The 27684-nt window shown below is 49.5% G+C and overlaps 4 protein-coding genes and 1 pseudogene across 10 annotated transcripts; 3 read left to right on the forward strand and 2 right to left on the reverse strand.

Annotated features, from left to right (window-relative positions):
- The first annotated feature begins 4536 nt into the window (after positions 1 to 4536).
- CENATAC (centrosomal AT-AC splicing factor) lies at positions 4537 to 13212 on the forward strand. 2 transcript variants are annotated; one of them, XM_060103672.1, is made up of 11 exons: positions 4537 to 4672; positions 4815 to 4978; positions 5401 to 5499; positions 9098 to 9164; positions 9243 to 9305; positions 9664 to 9728; positions 9881 to 9986; positions 11029 to 11059; positions 12662 to 12751; positions 12824 to 12956; positions 13040 to 13201. In XM_060103672.1, exons 1-11 carry the CDS (start codon positions 4553 to 4555, stop codon positions 13101 to 13103), a joined length of 1002 nt encoding a protein of 333 aa, XP_059959655.1. In that variant the 5' UTR covers positions 4537 to 4552; the 3' UTR covers positions 13104 to 13201. The 2 variants fall into 2 exon arrangements, with proteins under 2 accessions (XP_059959655.1, XP_059959654.1); XM_060103671.1 differs by having other exon boundaries at positions 9243 to 9333; positions 9664 to 9986; positions 12662 to 13212.
- Positions 7698 to 8252, forward strand: LOC132493308 (enhancer of rudimentary homolog; annotated as a pseudogene).
- A 1-nt stretch (position 13213) lies between the features above and the next one.
- RPS25 (ribosomal protein S25) lies at positions 13214 to 15231 on the reverse strand. The gene is made up of 5 exons (XM_060103674.1): positions 14955 to 15231; positions 14590 to 14685; positions 13845 to 14028; positions 13357 to 13455; positions 13214 to 13263 (listed from the first exon to the last, which is right to left on the reverse strand). The coding sequence occupies exons 1-4, from the start codon at positions 14955 to 14957 to the stop codon at positions 13361 to 13363; spliced, it is 378 nt and encodes a 125-aa protein (XP_059959657.1). The 5' UTR covers positions 14958 to 15231; the 3' UTR covers positions 13214 to 13263; positions 13357 to 13360.
- TRAPPC4 (trafficking protein particle complex subunit 4) lies at positions 15102 to 18324 on the forward strand. Its single transcript, XM_060103673.1, has 5 exons — positions 15102 to 15623; positions 15787 to 15961; positions 16584 to 16687; positions 17334 to 17460; positions 17965 to 18324. Exons 1-5 carry the CDS (start codon positions 15449 to 15451, stop codon positions 18041 to 18043), a joined length of 660 nt encoding a protein of 219 aa, XP_059959656.1. The 5' UTR covers positions 15102 to 15448; the 3' UTR covers positions 18044 to 18324.
- Positions 18325 to 19218: 894 nt separating this feature from the next.
- On the reverse strand, positions 19219 to 25686 carry SLC37A4 (solute carrier family 37 member 4). Of its 6 annotated transcripts, none has more exons than XM_060104819.1 (9): positions 25625 to 25686; positions 24053 to 24394; positions 22953 to 23185; positions 22395 to 22638; positions 21743 to 21901; positions 21412 to 21497; positions 20783 to 20896; positions 20024 to 20162; positions 19219 to 19913 (listed from the first exon to the last, which is right to left on the reverse strand). In XM_060104819.1, the coding sequence occupies exons 2-9, from the start codon at positions 24198 to 24200 to the stop codon at positions 19747 to 19749; spliced, it is 1290 nt and encodes a 429-aa protein (XP_059960802.1). In that variant the 5' UTR covers positions 24201 to 24394; positions 25625 to 25686; the 3' UTR covers positions 19219 to 19746. The 6 variants fall into 6 exon arrangements, with proteins under 6 accessions (XP_059960802.1, XP_059960807.1, XP_059960805.1 ...); XM_060104824.1 differs by having other exon boundaries at positions 24346 to 24394; positions 25625 to 25680; XM_060104822.1 differs by lacking the exon at positions 25625 to 25686 and adding an exon at positions 25006 to 25489 and having other exon boundaries at positions 24346 to 24394.
- Positions 25687 to 27684: the final 1998 nt, after the last annotated feature.

Here is a 27684-nt window from a genome sequence, read left to right on the forward strand (position 1 = left end):
AAAGAAAACAGGTATCAGACAGTAATAGTTATCTTTGGGGATTGGCGGGTGGCAAAAAGATATGGAGGCCAATCCATTTTTATTTATTTTAAAAATATTTATTGGGCTTCCCTGGTGGCGCAGTGGTTGAGAGTCCACCTGCCGATGCAGGGGACACGGGTTCGTGCCCCGGTCTGGGAAGATCCCACATGCTGTGGAGCAGCTGGGCCCGTGAGCCATGGCCACTGAGCCTGCGCGTCTGGAGCCTGTGCTCCACAGCGGGAGAGGCCACAGCAGTGAGAAGCCCGCGTACCGCAAAAAAAAAAAAAAAAAAAAAATTTATTTGGCTGTGCTGGGTCTTAGTTGCAGCACGCAGGATCTTTAGTTGCGGCATGCGGACTCTTAGTTGCAGCATGTGGGATATAGTTCCCTGACCAGAGATCGAACCTGGGCCCCAGGCATTGGGAGTACAGAGGCTTAGCCACTGGACTGCCAAGGAAGTCCCCCTTTTTATTTATAGCTTCGGCACAGGTTATTTTTTTCTTTTTTAATAAGAAATTACTTTTTAGAATTTTTAAATAAATAAAGCTATCCACTAGCCTGTTTTGTAGTTTGATACTCTAATTGTTAGGGAACCACTGACTGATACCACCCACCTTGGCCAGGCACAATGATAACCACTCGCATGAGTTGTCTCACAACAGGAGTTCCCAGTAAGGAACATGGTGCTGCCATGAAAACTAACCAGGAGAATCTGGGAGGGGCCAAAAGGAGGGAGGAGACGCCAGCCCATAATATTGTCCTACCAACCTCTCAGAATCCTTTGCACTGGAATCCATCTTGGCTGAGAGATGCATGCGCCACCAGGAAGGACCCTGAGTCCGACCAAATATAGGCTAAGAAAGATGATTGGCCAGAGACAACCCTGAAAACTAACCCCATTCCCATGAAACCTGAGACTGCGAGCCACAAGGCAGAGCCGTCCTCCTGGGGTCCCTTCCCCTGCTGCTCTCCACCCGGGTGCCCCTTCCCAATAAAGTCTTTTGCTTCGTCAGCACATGTATCTCCTCAGACAATTCATTTCCGAGTGTTAGGCAAGAGCCCACTCTTGGGCCCTGGAAGGGGTCCCCCTTCCTGCAACATAATTAGCAGGCTGTTAGCTGCAAGCTTCTGAGGCTCCTTCCCAGCACAGACCCCCACCCCATGGGCATGTTAACACCAGGGTGCCTGGAGTTTTGATGATTTAACTTAATTTGACAAATATTCATAGAAGGTCCCTTTCTGCTAGTTCTACTGAGTCAGGTATGATCAAGACACAGTCCCCGCACTTGAAGAGCTTTTTAACTATTGGGTTTTCAACTGACTACTAAACAAAACGACAAGAGGATGAGCAAAGGACCTTGGAATTGAAAATTTAATTCTGCAGGATCCACTCTGGTAGGCTTCACAAAAGGGGTGACATTTCATTCATTCAATTATGAACTGATCTAAGAGCTTATGAATAGATTGAGAGCTTACCATGTTCCAGACAAAGTCACCAGCCTTGTGGAAATTCCATTCTAGTTCATATTTCAGAGCCCTATATAATAGAAAGAATTTATCAGGCAGAGCTGGAAAGAAGTAAATTCTAGGCAGAGGGGACCAAGGGCTGGAGATGCTAAAGTGCATAGGAGCAACAGAACTGCAGGAATATTGCCTGGAGGAGGGTGGCGGGGGGAGGGGTGGAATGTGGGACACAAGACTGAAAAGGAGGTTAGGAAACTTAGTGTAAAATTCATGTTGCGAAATTTAGATATTTCCTGAAGGCAACTTAGAGACATTAATCAGGAAAGTCATTTTAGAGACTACCTTAAGACCAGCGTGTGGAGGATAAATGGAGCTGAAATACACCAGACACTTGGAAACCAGTCAGAAAGATTTTACATGAATCTAAGCAAGAAAGGTAGGGAATTGAAATAAGGTATGGTCTATGAGTATAAAAGGTGGAGAACAGATTTTAGACATCTCAGAAACCCAGTAAGACAGCTTGCACAGGGTGGATGTGGGGATTAAGTGAAAGGGAGAATCAAAGATAACTTACCGCAGGGACTTCCCTGGTGGCGCAGTGGTTAAGAATCTGCCTGACAATGCAGGGGACACCGATTCAAGTCCTTCCCTGGTCCGGGAGATCCCACAGGCCGCGGAGCAACAAAGCCCATGCGCCACAACTACTGAGCCTGCACTCTAGAGCCCATGAGCCACAATTAGTGAAGCCCGTGCACCTAGAGCCCATGCTCCGCAACAAGAGAAGCCACCGCAATGAGAAGCCCGCACACCGCAGCAAAGAGTAGCCCCTGCTTGCCGCAACTAGAGAAAGCCTGCACACAGAAACGAAGACCCAACATAGCCATAAATAAATAAATAAAAATTAAAAAAAAAAAAAAAGATAACTTACCCCAAAACTCCAGGCTTTAGTTTAGTGGTATCATTCACTGGGAGGATGAAAACAGGGGATGACCTGAAGAGGAAGAAATTGAGTTCCATTCACACAGTCTAGTTCAGATGGCAGCTGAATGAATACTCAGTAATGGAAGACTTTAGGGAAACAGTTTCAAAAGCCAAATTGCAGAGGGCTGAAAAGTTAGGAGTTTAAGCAGATGGTAATAGCAGCTTTGGGACAAATGACGGAAACAGATGGGATGACTAGGGTGTGACGGAATGAGAGGTCTTGGTAGGTCAAGTGAAGTAATATGTTGCCATGAGAGTGTGGTGGAAGTATTCCTGGGATCCAGTGGGTAAAGCGAAGTCAAGAGGACCTAAGACCTAGACCAGCGATTCTCAAACTTGACTGAGCATCAGAATCACCTGAAGGGCTCATTCAACCACAGAGTGCTGGGACCCACTCCGGAGTTTCCTATTCAGTAGGTCTGGGGTGGGGCCCAAGAATTTGCATTTCTAACAAGCTCCCAGATGCTGATGCTGCTGACTTGGAGGCCACACTTTAAAGGTTTTTAAATTTTTTTTTTTTTTTTTTTCGGTACGCGGGCCTCTCACTGTTGTGGCCTCTCCCGTTGCGGAGCACAGGCTCTGGACCCGCAGGCTCAGCGGCCATGGCTCATGGGCCCAGCCGCTCCGCGGCATGTGGGATCTTCCCGGACCGGGGCACGAACCCGTGTCCCCTGCATCGGCAGGCGGACTCTCAACCACTGCGCCACCAGGGAAGCCCCAAAAGGTTTTTAAATTTTTAAACCTGGCCTAAAGCAAAGCATTTAGTAGCTGGCAGATGATGAATAATTTTCCAAGTGAATGGATAAGAGTACTCATATTCAGGAATGGAGGTCTCCCTGCGGTTAAAGACCAGATGGAAGGTAAGTCCACATGGGAGGATGGAAGACGATGGTCAGAGTAGAACTTCAGAGTTTGAATTCAGAGAAGGAGCAATTTTTGGTGGACAAGGTCCAGGATTACCCCTGCCAGGGGAGTGATGAGAGGTCAAGGAACTGAGAACTGCAAGGTCATCAAAATGGATCACATCTGGCAAAGGCCTGAGTCTAAAGGGAAGCTCCATCAGGAAGTCAAGATCTGAAGGGGAGTCTGGCTACTTTCTGGGTCTGAATTATGTAGAGCTGACTGGATATGCCCACAGACATTGTAACGCATCCAGGTTAATGCACCAATACAGGTAACAAATGTAAGGGAAGCCAGGGACTCTGTGCCAGCTCCGTTTGCACATCCAATAAGTTAAGGTGTGGGCCAGGCCCCAGGCTTTTTGGAGGGAGTTCTAGGGTGGAGATCACAGTCTGGGGATTTCAGCCCTGGGAAGGAGCAATTCACCTTAGGTGCTAAGGGAGCAGGACAGACAGGAAGGCTGTTGACTCTGGGAGAAGTGGCTTGTAGAGAATAAAGTTCCACTAGTTTAGCACGTTTACAGATTAAACACGTCTGCTAACCCTCAGCAATGACTCTGCACCCTTTATAGCTTTCCGTTTACAGCTTTACAGGAGCAACGTTCAGATCACCCCTGTGGGGTATGAGCGGTATCAGGTCTTAGATTAGGCCTTCAGCTTGTGTTCCCTACAGCCTGCTGGCAATGCCTCTGCCGCTTTATACCTGTGTAACCTTCCACAAACTTACCTCCTCCTTCACGCCTCAGTTTCCCGCTTGTAAAATGCCAGTAATAACAGGACACCACACAGGGTTATTGTGAAGATTACCTGAGGTAGTTAAGGTAAAGCTCTGGACCCCCACTGAGCACCCTATAAATACTAGTTACGATTTGTTAAATTGTCTCTACGGGTCCTTGTCAGTGACCAGATACGTGCGCGGTCCCCCCTAACTGTTGCGTGCGCTCCTTCCCCTCACCTTTTCCAGCCAGACTGCATTTGGCGGTACTGGCGACAAGCTGGGTTTGTGCGCAATGAGGGTTCCCGGAGAAAAACCCGCGCAACCGTAGTAGGACTTGCAGTGGCGCCTGCCGGCCGCTGGGGGCCGCGGGGGCCGCTGGGGCCGCTGGGTTCGCCCCGCCCCTGAGGGGTCAGAGGTCACCGGACGGCGAAGGAGCGGCTGCGCGTCGCAGATCCCCAGTCCTGGGTAGATGGCGCCGGCGGAACGGTGCCCTGTTTGCCGCCAGACCTTCTTCTGCGGCCGCGGACACGTCTACAGTCGCAAGCACCAGCGGCAACTGAAGGTGGCTTTGGAGCGGCTTCTGCCTCAGGTGCGGACGGGAGGCTGGAGGAAACCCTGGATAGGACGGGGCGGGAATGCGGGCGGGGCTGTGAGGGCCCGAGGGGGTGGGATCTGGGGGTCCCGCTGGGGTCCTACTTAGCCTCTTCCCCTTGGTACCCTTTCCGCGGCAGGTGGAGGCCGCCCGCAAGGCCGTCCGCACCGCTCAGGTGGAGCGTTACGTGCCCGAGCACGAGCGGTGCTGCTGGTGCCTGTGCTGCGGCTGTGAGGTGAGGAAACACCTGAGCCACGGAAACCTGACCGTGCTGCATGGGGGTCTGCTGGAGCATCTGGCCAGGTGAGCGCCGGGCCGGGAGCCGCATACAACAGTCGTGTACATTTGTGGGAGGGAGGGTTTAGGGTGGGTGAAAGGAAGAACGCTTTTGTGATTTGATGGAGTCATCTTGTAGGCATTGCCAGCCTTGAGGGTAGCGGGCTTACGGCTGCCATGGTCCCAGTGGTGGTGGTGGTCTAGCTGGGAAAGTCAGCTGGGCAGCTGGCTCAATCAAGTTTCCCTCCCATCACTTCCTCTCAGATTCTCACATTTTTATTGGAAGGGGGAGACTGGAGATCTTGAAGAGACTACTATCAGTGTTTTTCTCTCAGCCTTGCCCAGAGACAGAAACCCAGATGTCAGTTTGCATTATTTATCTAATGCCTAGATATCTGTGTAATATTCTGCAATCTATCATTGAGAGTACTTGTCCTTTCCATTCTCAGTCCAGAGCACAAGAAAGCAACCAACAGATTCTGGTGGGAGAACAAGGCTGAGTTCCAGATGAAAGAGAAGTTTTTGATCTCCCCCCAGGATTATGCACGGTAAGTCACTACTTCACATGATGGAGTAGCGGAGTGTGGATTCTCTGGGCCTGCGTCAGGTACTGGAGCTTCCTCTACTGCTTGGGAAGTTTAGTAAGGACTTCATTAGTAACCATTGTCTTTGTAGCACTCATTATCCTAGGCACCATATTGGACACAAAAGAAATATGACAGAGTCCTTGAAAGGTTTATAATCTAGTTGCGGGGGGGGGGATTTACAATGTATTTAGCAAATAGAGAATAGTGTGTAATTAAAGCTGACCATAATCAACTACTTAAATGTATGACACAGAAACTACTAAGGTTCTTTAGGAGCAGAAGATGCTTTTTATAGTGTGCAAGAAACTGGTGCTCACCCAGTGCCCACTTTTAATAGTTTTAGACTCTGTTTTAACTGGCCTCGGAGGGCCTCAAGAAACCGGAGTGCAGGAAGCTGGACAGCACAGAGGGAATGAGCCCTGACTGCCTCAGGAAGAGGACTCAGGCAGCCTCACATCATCACTTTTATTGGGACCATATTGAGATTGTGGAGTGTGGAACCCAAGGGGATCCCGAGGCCAAAGTTAAGAAAACACATGGTGTTTGTTACTTCTTTCTACCCAATGTGGAGAATAATGAGGAAATAAGAAATGCCTAGATCCCACCACCTTGCTTTAAAATCTGTGGTTCAGACTGGGAGGAGATAAGAAACTGAGGCCACTCACTCCTCACACCCTGGCTCAGCTCCATATGGTTTTTGGTGGGTGAATAAAGGATAGTTGAGCAGCATAGGTTATAATTGAGAATTATGAGGATGGACTCTTTGAACTTTTTATTTAAATATAGTTTGACTTTTGAGCTTTATAAATTTCAAGCTCACACAAGACAAGACAAGGCCAAGCCTGACTGATTTGACCAGTAAAGATACAATGAGCCACTTTTATTATTTTTTTAATCTTTTTTTTTTTTTTTTTTTTTTTTTGCGGTACGCGGGCCTCTCACTGTTGTGGCCCCTCCCGTTGCGGAGCACAGGCTCCAGACGCGCAGGTTCAGCGGCCATGGCTCACGGGCTTAGCCGCTCCGCGGCATGTGGGATCTTTCCGGACTGGGGCACAAACCCGCGTCCCCTGCATCGGCAGGCAGACTCTCAACCTCTGCGCCACCAGGGAAGCCCTTTTTAATCTTTTTCTAAATAAATAAATTTATTTATTTTTGGCTGCGTCTGGTCTTTGTTGCTGCGTGTGGGCTTTCTCTAGTTGCAGCAAGTGGGGGCTACTGTTCATTGCGGTGCGCGTGCGGGCTTCTCATTGTAGTGGCTTCTCTTGTTGCAGAGCACAGGCTCTAGGTGTGCAGGCTTCAGTAGCTGTGGCTCGCAGGCTCTAGAGCACAGGCTCAGTAGTTGTGGCGCACAGGCTTAGGTGCTCCGCGGCATGTGGGATCTTCCCAGACCAGGGCTCAAACCCGTGTCCCCTGCGTCAGCAGGTGGATTCTTAACCACTGCACCACCAGGGAAGCCCTAATCATTATTTTTAAATATTAGTCTTTTTATTTGGCTGCATCGGGTCTTAGTTCCGGCATGCAGCATCTTCATTGCAGCATGCAGGCTTCTAGTTCTGGTGCGCGCAGGCTCCAGAGCACGTGGGCTCTCTAGTTGTGGCACGTGTGGGCTCAGTAGTTGCAGCGTGTGGACTCAGTTGCCCTGCAGCATGTGGGATCTTAGTTCCCCGACCAGGGATCAAACCCAAGTCCCCTGCATCGGAAAGGGGATTCTTAACCACTGGACCACCAGGAAAGTCCCACAGTGAGCTACTTTTAGGTTCAGGCAGTTTGTTACATAGGCAGTGAAAAGAGTAAGCACAAAGTGCCAGCTTCCCAGGTTGTCCAACACACCAGAAAGGACCATACTGATACAAATAGGGCTGGGTGACTGCAGTGTGAGCTGTGCGATACTTTTGCTGGGGAGCCAAGTCTAGACTGCAGCTACGTGTTTTATGTCTACAGCTCAAATCTGAGAGCACAAAGTCCCATACCCCATCAGAACTGGGAGTTGATGAGAAACTGTTTCATTATGGTTTCCCATGAGAGATAGGGAGACGAGTGGGAGATGGCCTCCTAGCAGTTCCTTTCAGGCCTCCTGTCCTCTTGTGTTCCAGGAGGATCACGCAGACCTTCAGCCAAAACTGATAAGCTGCAGTTCAAGGCTTTGCCTGTAAGGATACGTGCAGCCATTCCCCTACATAAATGTTTTACATATTAAAATTAGGCAAAAAGGCTATAAGCTCGTGTGCGGAGGTGGAGTCGGCAGAGTAGTCGGCAGCGGCTGCAGCAAGTTTGGCGCCATGTCTCACACCATTTTGCTGGTACAGCCTACCAAGAGGCCAGAAGGCAGAACTTATGCTGACTATGAATCTGTGAATGAATGCATGGAAAGTGTTTGTATAGTGTATGAAGAACATCTGAAGAGAGTGAATCCCAACAGCCCATCACGTATGGTATCAGTTATTTGATTTTATTGATGACCTGGAAGACCTCAGCTGCCTTGTTTACCGAGCTGATACCCAGACATACCAGCCTTATAACAAAGACTGGATTAAAGAGAAGATCTATGTGCTCCTTCGTCAACAGGCTGGGAAATAGTTGAGTTTGGAAGCATTAGGGGGATGGGGGTGGGTTTGGAACACAGGTGTGTACAGAGTGCTGTAGTAGAAGTTTTGTATTATAGTAATCCGGTTTCCATTTTCGTATACACTAGCCAGGGTTGAATGTATTAGATGAAATGTGAGGATCTTGTTCAATCTGAAACCCCTTTTGCCCCCTTCTCCCCCCCCCGCTTTTTTTAACTTAAAACATTTTTATGATGATTTAGATGGAAGTTGGTTTTTGTCAGTTACTGTTGGTTCCAGTCCTTCAAACTGTTCGTATCTGCTTTATAACATTCACTGTACTAAACCCTTCTTCAGATCGGGGTGGGGGGTGGTGACGCGGTTTAGTTATGTCCTCAAGACAAAGTCTTAGTGAAAAACAAATGTCCTTTAGTTGTATTTTCAAAAAATAATAAAATTAGGCAAAGAGAGTTATATTAATTATATATCAACTGATAACAATGACGAAATAAGAATTCAGGTAACATTTGAACACAAAAATCTGACTGTACACCCTTAGAAGGTTTTCTGAGGACTAATGAACTGCAAAGAAATCTTGAGCTTTGCTTAGTAGTCTTATTGTTGATAGCAGCATTGAAGTTATTCGGATACCTTCGTATTGCAGGATAAAAACAACTGCAAATATATTGTCCTAAATATGGGACAATTTGGACATCAAGAAAGGGAAACTAATTTTCTTAAGTATGGTAATGGTTTCATAGGCTGTTCCTGTTCCCAGGAGATGTATGCTGAAAAATTTAGAATTAAGTCTCATGTTCTTGGCAGAAAGGAAATGTGTTTATAAGCGAACTGGAGCCAGTATGGCAAAATGTTAACAGTGAATCTGGGGGAGAGGTACATGGGTGTTCATTGTACTATTTTGTTTCTGGGAGTTTGACACTACTCAAAATTCAGAGAAAACTGATCTACTGAGGATCTTTGCACAACTGGCCGGGACTTGCCCTTTTTCTTTTTAGATTCAAGAAGTCCATGGTGAAAAGTCTGGATTCCTATGAGGAAAAAGAGGATGAAGTGATTAAAGAGGTGAGTTAAAGGAAAGGCCTCTGAAGGACCCAGCCCCCCCACCATTTTGTACCTATCTAAGCAGCCTCTCTCCCACAGATGGCAGCTCAGATCCGTGAGGTGGAGCACAGCCGGCAGGAGGTGGTTCGGTCTGTCTTAGAGGTTGGTTTCCCTCGGAGGAACCAGAGCAGTATCCAAATCCACTGATTCCCGCTTCTCCCAGGTCCAACATTTCACCTACCAGCTCTTCTTCTGAGAATTCATGGACTCCATGCTTTATCTGCTCGGCTTGAATTCCCTTACCTGCCCACCAGGGGGCAGGCCTTTGTCAGTGGAGATGATGTGGGCCAGGCTGGGAGGGAGGAGGGAGGGAGGGAGGGAGGGAAGGAGGGAGGGAAGTTTGCAAGATATGGGCAGTACCCTCAATATGTCAATTTGTTTACTTCTGGAGGGTGGGAGCATGGCCTAGGCAAATTCTTAAGCATCCTAGACACATTTATTTTTCCTGAATCAAACTCAGCCTCAGACAGTGCCAGACCCAGAAGAGGGCTCTTCGGCACCTGGAAGCTGGAAAGGGACAAACAGGTAAGATTGTTAGGAAACCTCTTATTGGGAGTTCTGACATCTCTTAGAACATTCTGTAACTTTGGCTGGGAAAAGGGAACAAATCTCATCTTTGCTATCCTCATGGCTCAAGGACCTTGTCTGCCAGCCTGGCTCCTGTTTGTCTTTTTCAGCCAAGTAGCCTCCACCTCACAGCAGCCCTCATATGTGGACCTGCCACCAGCCCCAGAGCTTGACTGGATGGAGACAGGACAACCTCTGACATTCATTGGCCATCAGGTACAATGGATACGAAAGTTGGGAAAGGGACATTCATTGGCCATCAGGCACAGTGGATACGAAAGTTGGGAAAGGGCCAATGCCCCCTCAGTTCCCAGGACACCCATCTCTCCTGGCTTTTCTGTGTATTCTGGCCATTCCTGTCTTAGCAGGCTTTTCCCTCTTGCTGCCCTGTCCCATAGTATCACGTTTTTAGACTTCTTCCTCACCCTCTATGGTGATCTTATCCACACACTGCCCCAATTGCCACATAGAAGTACCAACTCCTAAATCTCATCCTGTGCAGAATCCACATTTCCAGCTCAATACGGGACATTTATAGATACCCCGCAGGTACCTGAAGCTAACCCCTACCACTCCTGTGTTTCCATTAACTGTAGATAAAGATTCTTATCCCCTCCTTTCTTTCATTTTTCACATTCCCTCAATGAGTATGTCTTATCTATTTTATCTCCTGAATACAAGCTGGTCTCTCTTCCACCTTGGAACAATTCCTACTACTGCAGTCTTGTCCCATACACAACAAAAAATAATCGCATCACCTGCTATCTTACATTCTATCCTCCAGCTGTGCTGTGCTCCTTGCTTTTGAACATGTAATTGCCAGTCTTAAATGGTATGCTTTCCTTCCCTCATCATCTACTTAACCCTCACCTTCCTTTAGCTCTTAGCTTGAATGTCACTTTTTCATGGAAAACTGTTATAAATGTAGCCCCATGTAAAAAGCTGTGAATGTAATTTGTGTAATTCATACTTCTCTTTCCCAGTAGTATGTATGCTCTGTAAAAAAGGGTTTCGTTTACCTACCATCTAGTAGGCACTTATTTTTGGACATATCTGCTACTAAGACCTTGAGTCTGGTGAGGGCAAGACTGTCTTTCAGTGATTTGCTGTGCTCTGTAAGATTTAACATCAACCCAGTGCAGAACTAGCATCATGGCAGTGGTTCCCTCCACCTCCTGTAAAATTTCTTCCTCTAGGCTATGAGTATCCTATCATCTCTTGGCTTTCTTATGATTTTTCCCCCCATTTCCAACTACAGGATACACTAGGAATTGGTAACATCCACTCAGGTAAGACCCACGGCAATGTTTCTCAAACTGTAAGAAGCTTTTTTTTTTTTTTTTTTTAAAGAATAAAGTTGATTAAGATACAGTATTGTCAGTGAACTTGGGATCTTTGAGACACACCTGAGTTCTAGGCCTTTCACTGGTAGAAGGGTATGAAAGACACCTATGTCAAATGCGTCTGAGTAACTCAGCAAAGTAACAGATGTACGTTCACCTGTTTACCGGATTTTTTTTTTTTTAACTTTCAGATCTAAGGTGCTTTAAAGTTAGAAGGTATCAGACATGGTAATTCTTATAAGGGTTTTTGTTCAACCACTATGAGTGTGCGTTAAAGTGTTTTTTGAAATAATACACTTAATAGTGAAAATAAAGAGTATAAACTAAACAAGGTCCTACTGTATAGCAGAGGGACCTATATTTAATATCCTGTGATAAACTATTATGGGGAAGAATATGATAAAGAATACATATATAACTGAGTCACTCTGCTGTATAGCAGAAATTAACACAACATTGTAAATCAACTATACGTCAATAAAATAAATTTTAAAAATAAAACTCGTTGCAATTGAGGGCCAGAGAAGTCTCTATACCCAGTGCCCACCATGGCGTTAGCCACGCTACAGCCACTCGTCTCCTTGTATTTCAACTAAGGGAAAAAATACTTTGCTTGAAAAACGGAAGATTACAAACTTTAGCATAATAAATTACGTTTTTCCAAAGTAAAGCAGCATCTGATGAAGGATGTGTATTCTCAATATATGAAAACTTCTCAACACTGAATAAAGGCATATAAAAAGATGCTCATCAAAATGGCTAAAACTAGGACTTCCCTGGCGGTCCAGTGGTTAAGACTCCGCACTCTCAATACAGGGAACAGGGGTTCAATCCCTGGTCAGGGAACAGTACCACATGCCACGTGGCATGACCAAAAAATTAAAAAAGGCTAAAGACTGACCATTTATATATGCAAGAACTCTCATACACTGCTGGTGGGAAGGCAAAATGGCATAACTACTTTGGAAAACACTTTGGCAGTTTCTTTAATAAAAGCTGAAAAAACAAATCCCAATGTGCCTCAGCAAATGAACACTTCAAAAAATAATAACAAAGAAGGAACGATTGAAAACACGTGTAAAACAAAAACCTCGAAGCAACTATGCTAAAAGGTACACAAGGGTACATAATATATTCCATTTATGCAAAATTACAGAAAATGCAAACTAACCTATAGCAACAGAAAGCACGTCAGTGGTTGCCTGGGAAAAGGGGTATAAGGGAGGTGTGCTAGAAAATATTTTGAAGGGTCACCAGGATACATGGTGGTGATTTCACCCCAAACATTTCAAATTGTACACTTGAAACGTGTGTAGTTTGTTTTTTGTCAGTCATGCCTCAGTACAGCGATTAAGTATCAGCACCTTTTAAGTTAGCCTAGGCCCCTCAACTTCCCATGGTCCAGAATTCCTGGATTTTGTTTACGAACATTTATAGTTTTCAATTAAGTAGGAACTTATAGCTAGCTATGTTCCACAATAGCCTGAAGGTTAAAAACAACTTTTTTTAAGTGCTTTCATTTCTGCTTAAAGGGTTTTCCTTTTCCAGGTGCCACACCTCCCTGGATGGTCCAAGATGAGGACTGTAGCTTTGGGAACCAACAAATAGGACCCTCCTATGAAGAGTTTCTCAAAGAAAGTAAGTTAACTAATTCAGAAATGGGGATGGGTTCTTTAAGTCTTCCTACTCAAATAAAACTGCTTATTGTAGAGGAAAAACAGAAATTGAAGAAACTCCCACCAGACAGAGTTGGGGCCAATTTTGATCATAACTCCAGTACCAGTGCAGGCTGGCTGCCCTCTTTTGGCCGGGTCTGGAATAATGGACGCCGCTGGCAATCCAGGTATGGGCCCAGTGTCAGGACCCCAACCCACTCCCCCTTGGAGATCTCACCCTTCGTCCTGCTAACCCTTCATTTCCTTTCAGGCATCAATTCAAAACTGAAGCCGCAGCAAGAAACAAACAGCAGTCACATAAAAAGAAAAGTTAATGGTTTCCTAATACATTTTCAACCACCATAATGCTCAAAGCCAAATCAACAAGCCGATACCTACTATTACCCTTTGTAACTGCCTTCCTTGGGAAAAAAGACATGCCCACTTATTTGATTTAATAAAGTTTTATTTTTCAAAATATACAGCTGGTGGGACCTGTAAAAAAAAAGAAATTCAAGAATCAGAACTATAGAGGCTTGTGAAGGGATGCATACTTCCTACACCATGAACCCCTGGGTTCTTGCTCACCTGTTCATGCATCTTCACCTGCAGCTGGAGCATCTCCACCCTTGGTATTTCTGGTGTAAATTACTTGAGCTCTGTGCTTTGAAACCAGTTTAATAAGTCCTAGAAAGAAAGCATAAAATTTTCACACAATAGTACTATGAAATACTTAATAAGACACTAGAAGTATTTGTTTTATATCCCATCCCAAAAGAGAAATGCTGAATTTAAGCATGAGTTTAGAAGGCATGCCTACATTTCTTGGTTATAATCTAATTTGACTTACCCTTTTAAAACAAGGGACTCACCACCTGCTCTTGGGACGGCCACCTTCACAGCACTTTACTATAACTTGCAAATCACTGTTTCCATTATTGGGCACTAACCAATAACCTAGGTAACATGTTAGAATTACATTACTAACAACCACCTATTGCATTTAAGATGGCTAGCACGGTCAGGCCAATTTAAGGTGCAAAATCATACAAATCAGTACAACACACCCCTCTCACCTTTACTAAGCAGCTCCTGCAGGGCTGCCCTGGCCAGGGAGCCACGAATCTTCAGTCTCTCAGAGACAACAGCTGGAGTTATAAGCTTATAGTTGGGAACTTCTTTACAGAGTTTGTCATATGTTGCTTTGTCAAACAAGACTAGGTTATTGAGCTTGTCCCGAACTTTGCCTTTGGACCACTTCTACTCACCAAAAAAAGAGAAAAATAAAAAATCAGTGCTCCAGTTTTTCCCTCCTCTGCAATAACCTGCCTCAAAGAATTGTTACTTGGTTGTACCGCTACACTGAGAGAGTGGCTCTATTCCTTGGCCTGCAGAGATCTATGAAATGCAGAATTTGTAGAAACTCTGCAAATTAAGATTCAAATAATTAGAAAGCCAGAATTCAAAGTAAAGAGAGACCCTGGTTGTCGTTAAAGGCATCAAAGACACATCTGGTTGCAGGGGAAAAACCTATTACTGAAACTTTCGGATACTGACTGAGCCCCACGGAACCAATTAAAATAACACTATGTGCTGCGTTTCAAAAATAAATGCTCTGTACACATCTGTTTAACTTCCAAACATCATATATCACCCCATTCTCCAAATGATGAAAAGACAAAATGGTGATAAAAGCATAAGCTGTAATAACCTGACTCTAGACCCCACAACCTTACAGGCCATCTGCTAGATGTCACTTAATATATCGATAAGGGACGGGTGCCCGCAGCCTCCCTCAACGTTCAAGCGATTCACTCCTACCTTCTTTTTGGCCTTGCCCCCAGATTTGTTCACTGGGTCTTTGTCTTTCTTGGCCGACTTTCCGGCATCTTTCTTCTTCTTGTCATCCTTGGGCGGCTACAGAAGAAAAGCGGGAATGCGGCCAGGTCTCAAGGCAGCCCCACGTTCCCCCTACCCCTGCGCCCCACGCTCCCCCTACCCCTGCGCCCCACCCCACCCCGACCCCCGCCCAGACTCCACTGCCGGAGCACATGGGGGAAGCAATAGCCCGCCCGCCTCGACACGCGGCCCGGCAGTTCTGGGAGCCCTCCTCCGATGCCGCCCCAAATGCGCGCCGGCATCGCCGGCTCCCAGAACCACGCCGGCTCACCCCGAACAGAGCTCACCATAGCGAAGCCAGGAGAGCAACTGGTACCACCTCGCCTCGCTAAGATGTCGGACAAAAAGGAAGTGCGTCTAGCGAAGAAACCCAGAAACCTCCGCCTGCAGCCAGTGCTTCCGGGGCAAGGGGCGGGACCGCGCGGAGGAAGTCCGGAGGCGCAGGCCTGACTCGGGCCTGGGACTGGCTGCGGACAGTGCGAGTTCACCCTGCAGCTGGAGGCACTCGAGGCTGCCCCTACTTTTTGCGCTTTGCGGCTAGTTGTGAGGCAGTCACACGTTGCTGTTTCCTGACACTAAAAACCTGGGAAAAGGGACGGAAAACAATTTTCTAGATCCCGACAGCTAACTTCCCAGCGTTACTGACAGCCAGGCGTGCTCCAAGTGCGCAAGCGCCGCAGCGGGCCGCGCTCCGTGGTCGAGAGGGGACGCGCGGCCGGGGCGCCGGGGGCAGGTCCTGTGCTGCGGTTCCGGGGCGGGGCCCGCAGTCGCAGCGGCAGCAATGGCGATTTTCAGTGTGTTTGTGGTGAACAAAGCTGGAGGCCTCATTTACCAGTTGGACAGCTACGCGCCACGGGCCGAGGCTGAGAAAACTTTCAGTTACCCGCTTGATCTGCTGCTCAAACTGCACGACGAGCGTGTGCTGGTTGCCTTCGGCCAGCGCGACGGCATCCGGGGTGGGTTAGGCTCGGGCCCGGAGGGCGGGGCCCGGTGCCGCCGTTGTGGGCAGGTGTCTCTGGGCGGGGGGCGGCGGGGGTGAGGAGTTGGGGCCGGGTCCATTGTCCCCTTGGCGGGATCCCCAAGCTGAGGCTTCGTTGACGCTTAGCCTCGGCTCTGCAGTGGGCCACGCAGTGCTGGCCATCAATGGTGTGGATGTGAGCGGCAAGTACACGGCCGATGGGAAAGAGGTGCTGGAGTACCTGGGCAACCCTTCTAACTACCCGGTGTCCATTCGATTCGGCCGGCCTCGCCTCACCTCCAATGAGAAGCTCATGCTGGCCTCCATGTTCCACTCGTAAGTCTCACAACCCTTCCTAGATTTTGTCGGTCTGCACTTGGCTCATAGACTGGCTGGATTAATGTGGTTCTGCGCTCAGAGACTTCCTGAGCGGCGGTGCTTACCTTTCTCCTTCTAAATCGTCAGTTCTTGTGTCATGAAAAGAATTGATCCAGTATGGCTAGGCTGTAGGTAATGCTGGCAGTGGTGTGATTTTGTTTGCTTAAGTCACCTTCTCTTTTCTGAGTCTTAAGTTTCTTCATCTTTAAAGTAAGGCAGTTGAGCTAAATGATCTTTAAGATCTTTTCTTGCTGTCAATTATGGTATGAGATGTGCTGGATATGCGTAGTCACGGGGTGAGTAAACGTGGCACATAGTCCCAGAGTGTTAATTTCACCCAACGTTTTCAATGTACAATGTTTTGTAGCAAAGTATGAATGTAAAATACATGCAGAATTCAAATGAATTTTTAAGAAATTTTGATCCTGCCGCCAGGCAGTTCATACAGCTGCTTCTGACTATCTCAAGCTGTAACTTGAACTCTTCAGAAGATAAGGGTCATTTCAGCGGAAAAGTTCGAGAAGCACTTCTCCCTTATAGCAATGAGGTGCATTCCCAACTTTGCCTCCTTTGCACATAGGCTGTTCGCAATCGGCTCCCAGCTGTCTCCTGAACAGGGCAGCTCAGGCATTGAGATGCTGGAGACAGACACATTCAAACTGCACTGCTTCCAGACACTGACAGGTACGCACCTCTAGACAGGTCAAGGGGATGTGATGGGGCAGGTTGGGAGAAGGGATTGACCCAAGTTGGGTTTGGTAAGCAAGGGAGTGTTGGTGAGCCTTTTCTGGGACAACTGCACAGACAGTTACTTGTTCTGTGAATCTAAAGCCAATATTTAATCTGACGCCAGTTTTGTCCATGCCGCTGAGCGTGCTCAGCCTTGTTTATCCTGTCCACAGATAAACTCACCTTAGTGTTATCTCATGTTGCACACGTTTTGGAAGGTGTGTTGTTCCAAAATGAAATGTGAGTGTGAAATGGAAATGACCTTTGCATCGTGAGTGTCATGGCATCACTCCCTGAAGGCAGATCATTGGAAACTGCCTGAGTTTGTTCCTTGCCTGGCACTTTCTGCTGAGGGGCCCCCAGGCCAGAAGTAAGCGACAGAGCTAGAACCCAAAGCCTGGTCACTCACGTCAGCTGGGTGATGCAACAAAGTCATTTCACTTCTCTGCTCTCACCTGTAGATTCAAAATCTTGCTTTTCGTGCTTTATGTAGCAATAAGGATAAAATTTAAGTGGGCATATGAAAGTGCTGTACAAACAAAGGGCAGCATTATTGGCTGCATTCTCTACCCTTTGGTAATCATTACTGGTCCCTCTCCAGGGATAAAGTTTGTGGTTCTGGCGGATCCTAGGCAGGCTGGGATAGATTCTCTTCTCCGAAAGATTTATGAGATTTACTCAGACTTTGCCCTGAAGAATCCATTTTACTCCCTGGAAATGCCCATCAGGTATGTGGTCCCACTTCCCAGATTCTGGTCAAAGCCTCCTTGTTCCCCCTCCCTGTGTGCTTTTCCCCAGTGTCATTTTGAAGTGTAATAGAGTTATTTATTTATTTATTTATTTTTGTGCGGTATGCGGGCCTCTCACTCTTGTGGCCTCTCCCGTTGCGGAGCACAGGCTCCGGACGCACAGGCTCAGCGGCCATGGCTCAGGGGCCCAGTCGCTCCGCGGCATGTGGGATCTTCCCAAACCGAGGCACGAACCCGTGTCCCCTTCATCGGCAGGCGGACTCTCAACCACTGCGCCACCAGGGAAGCCCTAGAGTTATTTTTAAATGAAACAAAAGTAACTAGCCTTTTACTTATTTATTTTTTGGAGAAACCAAAGACTTCCTTTGGGGTTTATGTCTTTCTTCAAGCAGAGTTTCCACTGCCTCTGCCTCTGCATCCAAGGTGGGGAGAGAGCCAGGCCTCACACTTTGTCCTTTTTTTTGCTTCCTGGGTCTGGCCTAGGTGTGAGCTGTTTGACCAGAACCTGAAGTTAGCCCTGGAGGTGGCAGAGAAGGCTGGAACTTTTGGACCTGGGTCTTAGGCTGAACCTGCAGTGGACCCCTCCCCAATCCCCGCATATTCTTGAGAGATCCTGCAACAGGGGTCCTGCTGTTTCCACTCCGATGGCGAACCCAGCGGCATTTGTTAGTGCACTTGAAAATGGGAGGTTGCTGAGCCTGATGACATGTACTGATGCCCGAGCCTTAATACCATGCTCTCTTTCCTCCTGTATCTATCATGGTCCTACTTCCCAACTCTGTACAGATTATTTATGGAGGAGGTAGGCCCATAAATGCTATAATAAACATTCCTTTGATCTCAGTGTTTGCTATCCTAATTGATGGTTTGGGGAAAAAGCCTCAGGAGGGGAGACAGGAATGATAAGGGAATTCTGGGAAAATGAGATACTATGTTCTAGTAGAAAAGAAAACAAATATATGTTCATTAAGTGAACGAATGAACATGGGACTTTGAATCAGGAGCCTTGGTCCTAGTTCCAGAATTGCTCCTGACTTGCTAGGTGGTGGGTATGGTGGTGATGACGATAGTGAAAATGATGATGGAATATTTATCAAGTGCTTACAGCCACGTTTTACTGCTTTATCTCCATCCTCTCCCTTACCTTAGGGGGTACATTCTGTTTCTATTACAGATGGGCTTCAGCAAGCAGTTGTACAAACTCTCTGCCTCAAAGTCTCAAAGCTAGTTACCAGCAGACTGAGTTTGAACCCAGGCTTTCTGACTACACTGTTATCTCCCTCCATCAAATTACTTAACCTGCCTGGCACCCAGTAGTTTCATCTTCAAAGTGTTCATTGAATTATGCAGTATGAAGTTGAAGGCGGTAGAGACATGAGCTTAAAGGAGTCCATCTACACTTCAGCTTTCCCTTCCAGGGGAACAAAGTCTCTCTCTTCTGGGGTGGAAAAAGCAGGTATTAAGGGAGTATTTCCCAAAAAAAGCTATCTCTGGCTTGTATTACCGCCCCTTTTTATTTATTTATTTCTCTATTCGGTTGCGCTGGGTCTTAGTTGCAGCAGGCGGGCTCCTTAGTTGTGGCATGCAAACTTCTAGTGGCAGCATGCATGTGGGATCTAGTTCCTTGGCCAGGGATTGAACCCGGGCCCCCTGCATTGGGAACATGGAGTCTTAACCACTGCGCCACTAGGGAAGTCCCTGTACTACCCTTTTTGAAAGAATGACTCACTGACAGGGTTTAGTATCAAATCTAGTTTTAATTTTCTATAACAAGTCTTTCTACTCTCCCATCCATACCCCCCTACTGTGCCCTGGGTATTGGTGAGAGTGACCCTCTTCCCCTGGAGTCCAAGGTATTGGCAGGAGCAGTTGCCCCCTGCTGAGAGGCCTCAGGGCAGAAGTCCTGGGCCATTGCTGCCCTGCTGCTGCAGGAGGAGCCTCACCTCAGGTGAGGACGGGGTGGGATGGGGACAGGGCAGGGCCCAAGAGTGGCAGAAGGATACAGGAGACGGGGTTTCCTCTTTAAAGCCAGGAAATGGGAGCTAATGGAGTCCAAGAACAAAGGTGGTCTTTTAAATAGAGATCAGATGGGAAGCTGGGACCTCATTAGCCACTGATAACTTCCAGCGCCACTTGGATGAGGGAAAGGGAGCAGAAAGGGAAAGTCAAAGGTGCTTGTCAGATAGTCCCCTCCCTCCCTTCCCCCACGCCCATGGAGGGGAGAGGCCACAAGTGGGACAGGATGCTCCAGAGCCTGCGCTGTCTTCACTCAGCCTTCTTGGGCACTTGGCCCATTTTGGTGCGGATGTTTCGTAGAAGGAAGAAGGCACCTGTGCTGGCTGCACAGATCACTTCAGCCACCCAGAAGGCTGTGCTCCAGCTGTAATGCTTCGCAATGGTGCTGAAGGGCAACCCAGCCAGAAAGCCGCCCACTGTCAAGGGGGAGGGGAAGAGCCTGAGTCATTGTGAGGATAGAGCCAGTTGGGCTTGTTCCAGCCCCTAGCTGGCTTGTGTGCGAGGCATCAGTGGGGGTATCACTTACCATTGGCCATGAGTCCCACAATGGCATGGGAGGTGCCACACAAGTTGGGAGGGGCACTCTCATTGGCTATAACTCCGAACAAGGCAATGGGACCATAAGAGGAGAAACCAAACACAGCTCCCAACACCAGGATCCAGAGCTGCAAGGGCAGTGCAGGGTAGCATTTAAAGTCTGAGAAAGCCTCCTACCTACCTACCCCTGCCAGAGGATAGAGGAATGCTTGGCCCCAGGAACAAATAATTGTAGTAAAAGCAGACAGTAAGTGACTCCCACACACACCACTTCCCAGCACAGCTGACTGCAGAGCTAGAGGAGTGGGGGCCACATTCAGCCAACACAGGCCTGTGCAGGTAGGGGAGGGAGGTTCAGGAGCCATCCCTCCAGGTGAGTTGCTGTCTTCTCAGGATTTGTGCAAGCTGGACTGGCTAAGGGCAAGGCAGAGGCGGTAGGACACAGGTGAGACACACTAAGAGGAAAACCAGAGATAGAGATAGGGCACCTCATGCTCTGTAAAGCCTGTGAGCTCAGCGAGAGGGTGAAGAGCCAGAGTCCAGAAAGCAACATCCTAGAGGAGCAGAGAGAGGAGAAGAAACCAGGCCCAGAGTCAAGGAGGGGCATCAGAGCACAGAGGAGGGGAATGGAGGTACAAACAACTGAAAAGGGCATCAGAAGCAGAGAAAGCCCAGGGAGAGGGAGACAGTCAGTGGCCCTTGCTTTCTCATCCTTGTCCCTGACGTGGGCCAGTCCCTGCTTATTTACCTTGGGGGATTCACTGGTCACGGTTACCCGGAAGAGGTACATGGACACTGTCATGCCAGCCATCATGAACAGCAGCAAGCCATGGCGGGGGTTCCCGTACACGGACAACCGTGCCTGTGGACACAGTCGAGCAACATCAGGCCCCAGGAGCAGCAGAGAACCCTCACCCCCGGACGCTGACACAGCAGACCTCTGCTGACAGGTCTTTGGCAATCCCATTGCAGTTCTTGGCCCAAGGCAGCTCTGGGAAGCCCTGGGACCTGCTTGTTATGTTCTGAGGCCAAACTCCACAACATCCCTTCCTCCACGTGGGGCAGGCTTGGGGACACGTGGGGGCAGGCTGCATCCAGTCCTTCCCCAACCCCAGTTTCCCTGGGGCTGTGGAGAAGCTAGGCGGAGAGAAATTCTGGCTCTCCTTGACATCGGTTAAAACCCTTTCCCCCGAGAGCCTCATCTCCACATCCCCAGCAAAGAAGAGGAGCCTGGAATCATTCCCACCTCACCCAGCCTAAACCAGCATATGCCAAGCTGCCTGTGCCCCAGGGCTCCTACCTCTCTGGTGCCTGTCCCAGTCATGCTGGGAAGATTTAAAGGGACCCTCCTCCTCCCCGTCCCTTCTGCCCACTCACCTTGGCCATGGCCCGGTCTGACAGGTAGCCAGCTGCGATGCTGCCTACAAGGCCCCCAACCTCCAGGGCACTCATGTAGGAGCTACCTGCAGTGGGGGGTTGTGGTGGGAAGAGGGGAAGGAAGGGTGGAGGGGTGTTACAGCTCGGGATCGTCCCAGACTGACTGAAACCCAGAGGGGTACAAGGTCCCCAAGGGTGACTGGCCACAGCTGCCTGAGTACTGCCCGGCCTCAGGGAAAGAAGAAAGGATAAAGGGAAGCGGGTCTGACTTTCCCATCCCCTGCATTGGCTCCTGCTCCCTAGGCCTGCCCCACCCCAACACTCGGCTCACCCACGAGGGCTGACTGTCCTCTCTCCTGGATGAGGAAGAACTGGCCCCAGTCAGTACAGCACGTCTTTACTCCAAACACCACAAGGTAGCCAGTGGAGAGCACCCACAGGTAGGGGGTCAGCAGCAGCTGCTGTAAGGTACTCTCCTCCTTCAGGGAGCCTGGGGGTGGGAGCAGGCCAGGCCTCAGGACTCTGCTCAGGCTGCCCTGCCCCCACCACTCATTAGCTAGCCATAGGGGCAGAGTCCGTCCACATAGCCAGGGATCAGCAGGAAGGTCTCCCACCCCCACTGTTCTGCCCTCTCCTCTCCACTGCAAGTCTCAACGAATGAAAGCGAACCTGAGGACCAGTGGGGATGGAGGAAGGCACCCAAGCCACTTAGGCTTAGGATGCTGTCCACACAGGGAACTCTGGCGCTCTTGTAAGGAAGGACTAGGCTATAACATGAGTCATAGCATTTGTTGGCTCTGCCACTTGTCTGATACTTAACTGCCTCTCAGGATGGAGTTTTATTTACTCCCACCCACTCTCCATCACCATCCCGACATCCATTAGCTAGTACAGGGCCAGGCATACAGCCAGTCCTCCATGAAAGTCTGCCAGGTGAATGATGAATGAAGGTTCCCTAGGGGTCGGCGTTAGTGCGTACTCACCCTTCTTGTCCTTGGAGGGGGTGGGGTCCAGGTTGCGGAGTCCAACATCAGCAGGTTCATTGTGGATGAGCAGGAGACAGAGGAAGGAGACAACCACACACAGTGCCCCAGACAGGGCCAGCGTGCTGCGCCAGCTATAGCTCTGGGCGAGGATGGTTGCCAGGATGGGGCCCAGCCCTCCAGCCAGGTTCATGCTGGTTGATAGGACGGCCCACCAAGTGCCAAACTGAGATGGCTCAAACCACTGTGGGGCAGAGGGGGACAGAGTAGATGCTCAGCCTACAGTCCATGTTGAAGGTGAGGGTCAGGTGGGGCAGACCCAGAAGCTCACATTACAGGGATGAGGGAGAGGGCTCTTCTACTTGGCAGGGCCAGTTCCCTCATCTGCCACCTGATCCCACCACGTTCAGCCTCCTAAAATATCTTGACAAGCAACAGGAGCTGGACTGGAACTCCTGAGGAACCTGCTCTGGCTGGGGGTGGAGGTGCCAGTGCCCACATGCTCTTTAGGTGTCCTCTCTGCCAATCTGAACCAGCTCCTTGGAAGCAGACACTCACCTTCCGCAGGACCTTGCCACATGGGGGCCAGCCCAGCCCCTGTGCCAGGCCATTGAGGAACCAGAGAGCAGCAAAGACAGGTACTGCGGAGCTCCAGGAAAAGACTACATTGACCAGGCCAACCAGGAGAAGCCCGGAAGAGAAGAGCCAGCGAGCACTCATCTGGTCAGACAGCACCCCGCTCACAAACTTGCTGATGGCGTAGGCTGCCGACTGGCTGCTGGTGATGAGCCCTGCAGGGGAGGGGAGCAGGGAGCAGGACACCTGGGGGGTTAGGGGCCAGGGCAGAGGCACAGGAGGGTGGAGGAAGGCATGGGGTCAGGTGTGTAGAGGTGCCTGGCAGGGTGAGACTGGTTCCTTCCAAGAGGAATAGGAGGGGCCTGTGTTGGAATCCTGACATTCATTCATGGGGCCAGGCTACTCCTCCCGCCTCTCATCAGCACTAGCCCCAGGCTGACCCATGACTTTTCAGCCTCTTGGAGAGTTCCAGCAGCAGCTGTCATGGGGCAGGACAGCCCTCCTCCATGGGATTCTCATATGCTTGATTTCTCCCTCACCGTGGATGCCAACCCAGGGTCTCTGGCAGTTCTGTTGCCCCACCTCAGAACATGGGACAAAAGGCTTAGAATTGGAGTCAGGGACCTTATTCCTCCTGAAGGGTAGCCTGCTAGGCCACATGGAGTCATTGCACCAACTCCCCAGTTCCTAGTGCTCACAATGTCAGTGGCCAGCACTCACCCTGTGGTCTTAGCCTGCACCCACACAGATGCAGAAACCATGCTCAGAATCCCCCTAACACAGTGCCTCTGGGGACACATGTTAGTCACAGGCGGGCGTGCACACACACACACACACACACACACACCCCAGATAAGCAGCCCTCAGACATGCTTAGACCATACCCACAGTCCTTTACCTGTGCCCACAGACATGGATCTCAGAGCCTCCTCATCCGGCACGTGCACTGTCCCCTGGCATCTGCTGTGCAGACACTCCACACACACTACATGCCTGTACCCACCACACTGCACAAACACCCAACTTGTCCTGCTGGTCCTGTGTTCCTGGGCCCACCCCGCCTCTGCCCTGCCAGGGCTCACCCAAGTCATCCTTGTCCAGAGGGACCTCCTCCACCAGCGATGGCATGACAAAAGAGAAGGTCTTGCGGTTGAAGTAGTACAGGCTGTAGCCTCCAAACATGGCCGAGAAGATCACGGTGCGGTAATAGCCATAGCCTCGGGCCGCCATGGTGGGAAAGAGCAGGCCCTACTGGCCGGGACACAGAGCCTCTGACCACGGCTCCTGATTGAGGCTCTCAAGTGCTCAGATCTGCTGAGTTGGGCTTTTTCTGCTCCCTCCTCCACCCAGCCTCCCAGGCTCCCTTTATAGGCACCTTCTGGACAATCATTAAGCCTGGGGCGGCTCCTAGGGAACCCGGTGTCCTGAGGGAGACAAGAAAACAGGAGGTTACTGACGCCCAAGCTGTGGGGGCCTGGAGGGCGTCCGAGAGGGAGGCAGTGTCCGTGAGCCAGGCCAGCACCCTGTGTCCCCAGGATTGCTGCCATTCCCGGCTCTTCCCTCTCCGCCTGCCCGTGAAACCAGCTGTGATTTAAGGCTTAACCTAATTATTTTTGTCGGCTTGCGCTCAGCGGAGGCAGGGTTGGGATGAGTAGAGCTGCCCTCTCTAGCCCGGCCCCCTCATCCACCTACCTTCTCATTCATTCGGCGAAGGTTTATTAGGGCTTACTGGTTGAGAGGCACTGCACTAGGTGCTGGGTTAGTTTCTACACACACGCACACGCACACGTACACACACACTCAGACACCCACCCCCAACAACCTCACTTTCAAGTCTTCCAGAGCTGACCTCAAGCCCTGTAACTCCTGATGCTTAGCACACGGTAGGGTGTGGCTGTTTATTGACAGTTGCGGAACTGTAAGCAAGGGGCGGGGGAAGGAAGTTCCCTGCTCAGGACCCACGGTTGCACACCGTAAGCCCCACTAGGGGCAGGGGTCCTGGTTGTGCCACTCAGATGCCTCTCGTCGCCTTTACCCTTGACGTCAGTATGGGCTCCGGTCTGGCAGGCTGGGGCTTCAGGGACCGTGACCGGACGCCCCGTGGGCGGGAAGGCGCAGCGACGGACTCCAGGCACAGTGCCCATGCGCCCCGCTTCCCAGGGCCCCGGCAACACGCCCCCGGCTTTGCCGCTCGGTTGGGAAAGCAATTGGAGCAGAAGGCGTGGGCGCAAGCGGAGCAGGGTGCCACACGTAGGCCCCGGAGGTCCCTCGCTTCCGGCGCCGATTGGCTCGGTCAGGCGGGGTGGGGCCAAGCGGCAAGAAGGGGGAGGAGGGAGCGAGGCGGCGGGCTCTCGGCACCTGCCCAGCCCCGTGTCCTCAAGCTACGCAGGACACCCGACTCCGGCTGGGAATGGACGGGGGCCCGAGTGCAGGGGTTGGAGAGGTGCGGAGACCCCAGGACTCGTGCGACAGAAAGGAGAGGGAGCGTGCTGCTCCCGGACCCAGCAATTGCCTCCGCCCCTGAACCGGCAGCCGCAGAAACTCCTCCCGGTTGGATTGGAAGTTGGGCCTCCAACAAAGGAGCCGCAACACTTGAGACTCCCGCTCCAGCCCCGCCCCCAGGCGACGCCCCTCCCCCGCACACTGCCCCCTACCTGAACGTCGGTGGGAGCTGGAGTGGCATGGGGCGGGGCCCGGACGGCGCATGCGCCTGCGCCCAGAGTGGGGCGGGGACTCCGCCTGCGTCTTCCAGTCCCGAGAGCCGAGGCCACCCACAAACGTTTTCGTATAAGACTGCGGGTCATGCTGGTCGTTGGGCGAAGACAGCGCCCCTTAGGGGCTGGAGTCGTACGTTCCCTTCTTAACTGATGGCATTCGACAAACCAAATTAGTTAGTGAGTTCCTCCAGCTACCAATTACTGTTCCCGAGTTGTTCACGGTCTGGGAAACATCTTGTAAAGAACACAGTATTTTCTGTAAGAAATTAATGCAGTCCTCAGTAAGCACGATTTGTACATTTTATCTGTGGTCAGACTATTGCGGACAGAGTTAAAACAAAATAGCCGGAGTGTTTAAAGTATGGGCCCCGAGTAAAACTTAAATTCGAATCCCGGACGCACTGCTTCAGACAGCATGACCCTGGGTAATTAATAATCTCTATGAGCCCCAGTTGCTTACCAACTTCACAGGGTGGTTGTGAGGATTCAATAGAAGATTCAGATACGAGTTCGAAAATTTAGATAATTGCTTTCACAGAGTCCATCAGAGAATTGCTGAAATAAGTGCTTCAAATTTGAGAGTAAAGCTCTTTTAGAGTGATGTTAAAAACACAACAGGTCCAAAATGGAGTTGCTTATGCTAAGCCCCACATCACCAAAGGGAGACTTAATTACAGTTGTGGCTCTCTCAGGATTGGAATCTTAAATAAGTCAATCAGGAATCACCTGGGACTTCCCTGGCCGTCCAGTGGATAAGACTCTGTGCTCCCAAGGCAGGGGGCCTGGGTTCGATCCTGGTTGGGGAACTAGTATCCCACATGCCATGTGGTGCCGCCAAAAAAAGAAAATAAAAAAGGAATCGCCTGCTCAGCACTAGTTATCTAGTTATGTCATCTACCTATAGACCGCCCTGCCATTCCCTAAAGCGAAGTAACCTGGTAATAGCCAAACTGCTTTTTGCCTAGTTTAATTCCTTGTTCCTGTTCCCTGCTATCTATAAAAGGCTTTCATTTTGTACAGCTCCTCAGAGCGCCTTTCTAGCTGCTAGATTGGACGTGTCCTGATTCATAAATTGTTAAATAAAGCCAATAAGATTTTTAGAATTTTCTCGGTTGAATTTTTTTTAGTAAATTTATTTATTTTTATTTTATTTATTTTATTTTTGGCTGTGTTGGGTCTTCCTTGCTGCGCGCGGGCTTTCTCTGGTTGCGGTGAGCGGGGGCTACTCTTCGCTGTGGTGCGCGGGCTTCTTATTGCGGAGGCTTCTCTTGTTGCGGAGCACAAGCTCTAGGTACGCGGGCTTCTGTAGTGGCTCTCGGGCTCTAGAGCGCAGACTCAGTAGTTGTGGCGCACGGGCTTAGTTGGTCCACGGCATGTGGGATCTTCTCGGACCAGAGCTCGAACCCCTGTTCCTTCCCTTGGCAGGCGGATTCTTAACCACTGCGCCACCAGGGAAACCCAGTATTATACTTTTTAAAAGGACCTTTTAAATAATTATAGAGTGTTTGCTTTCAGATGCCATGGGTCATACTTCTATGGGTGTGACTATAAACATTGTTATAAAGAGTAAGAGTTGTATAAAATAAGAAATAAACACAATACTCAATTTCCTTTCATATTAGCGTCAATAAACCTCTAATCGCACTTTCTGCCCCTTCAAATAGAGTTATGGGGGAGACACTTTTTTTGTTTGTGGTAGCTGTTTAATCTTTTTTTGTTCCTTCATACTTTTCTGTTATAAAAAGTTTATCTGATACTGTGATGTGTTCATAATAACTATTCTTTAATTGGAAATTCCCTGGCAGTCCAGTGGTTAGGACTCTGCTTTCACTGCTGTGGCCCGGGTTCGATCCCTGGTCGGGGAATCCCACAAGCCGCACGGTGTGGCCAAAAGAAAAAATTCTTTTATTTTACTTTGTTATAGTAGAACTAGTCATCATGGACATTTCTGCTACCAATAGCAATCTGAATTAATGTTGGCAAAAGACTAGGTATGT

This window comes from Mesoplodon densirostris, chromosome 7 (assembly GCF_025265405.1).
Source record: "Mesoplodon densirostris isolate mMesDen1 chromosome 7, mMesDen1 primary haplotype, whole genome shotgun sequence".
In the NCBI taxonomy this organism is placed as follows: domain Eukaryota; kingdom Metazoa; phylum Chordata; class Mammalia; order Artiodactyla; family Ziphiidae; genus Mesoplodon; species Mesoplodon densirostris.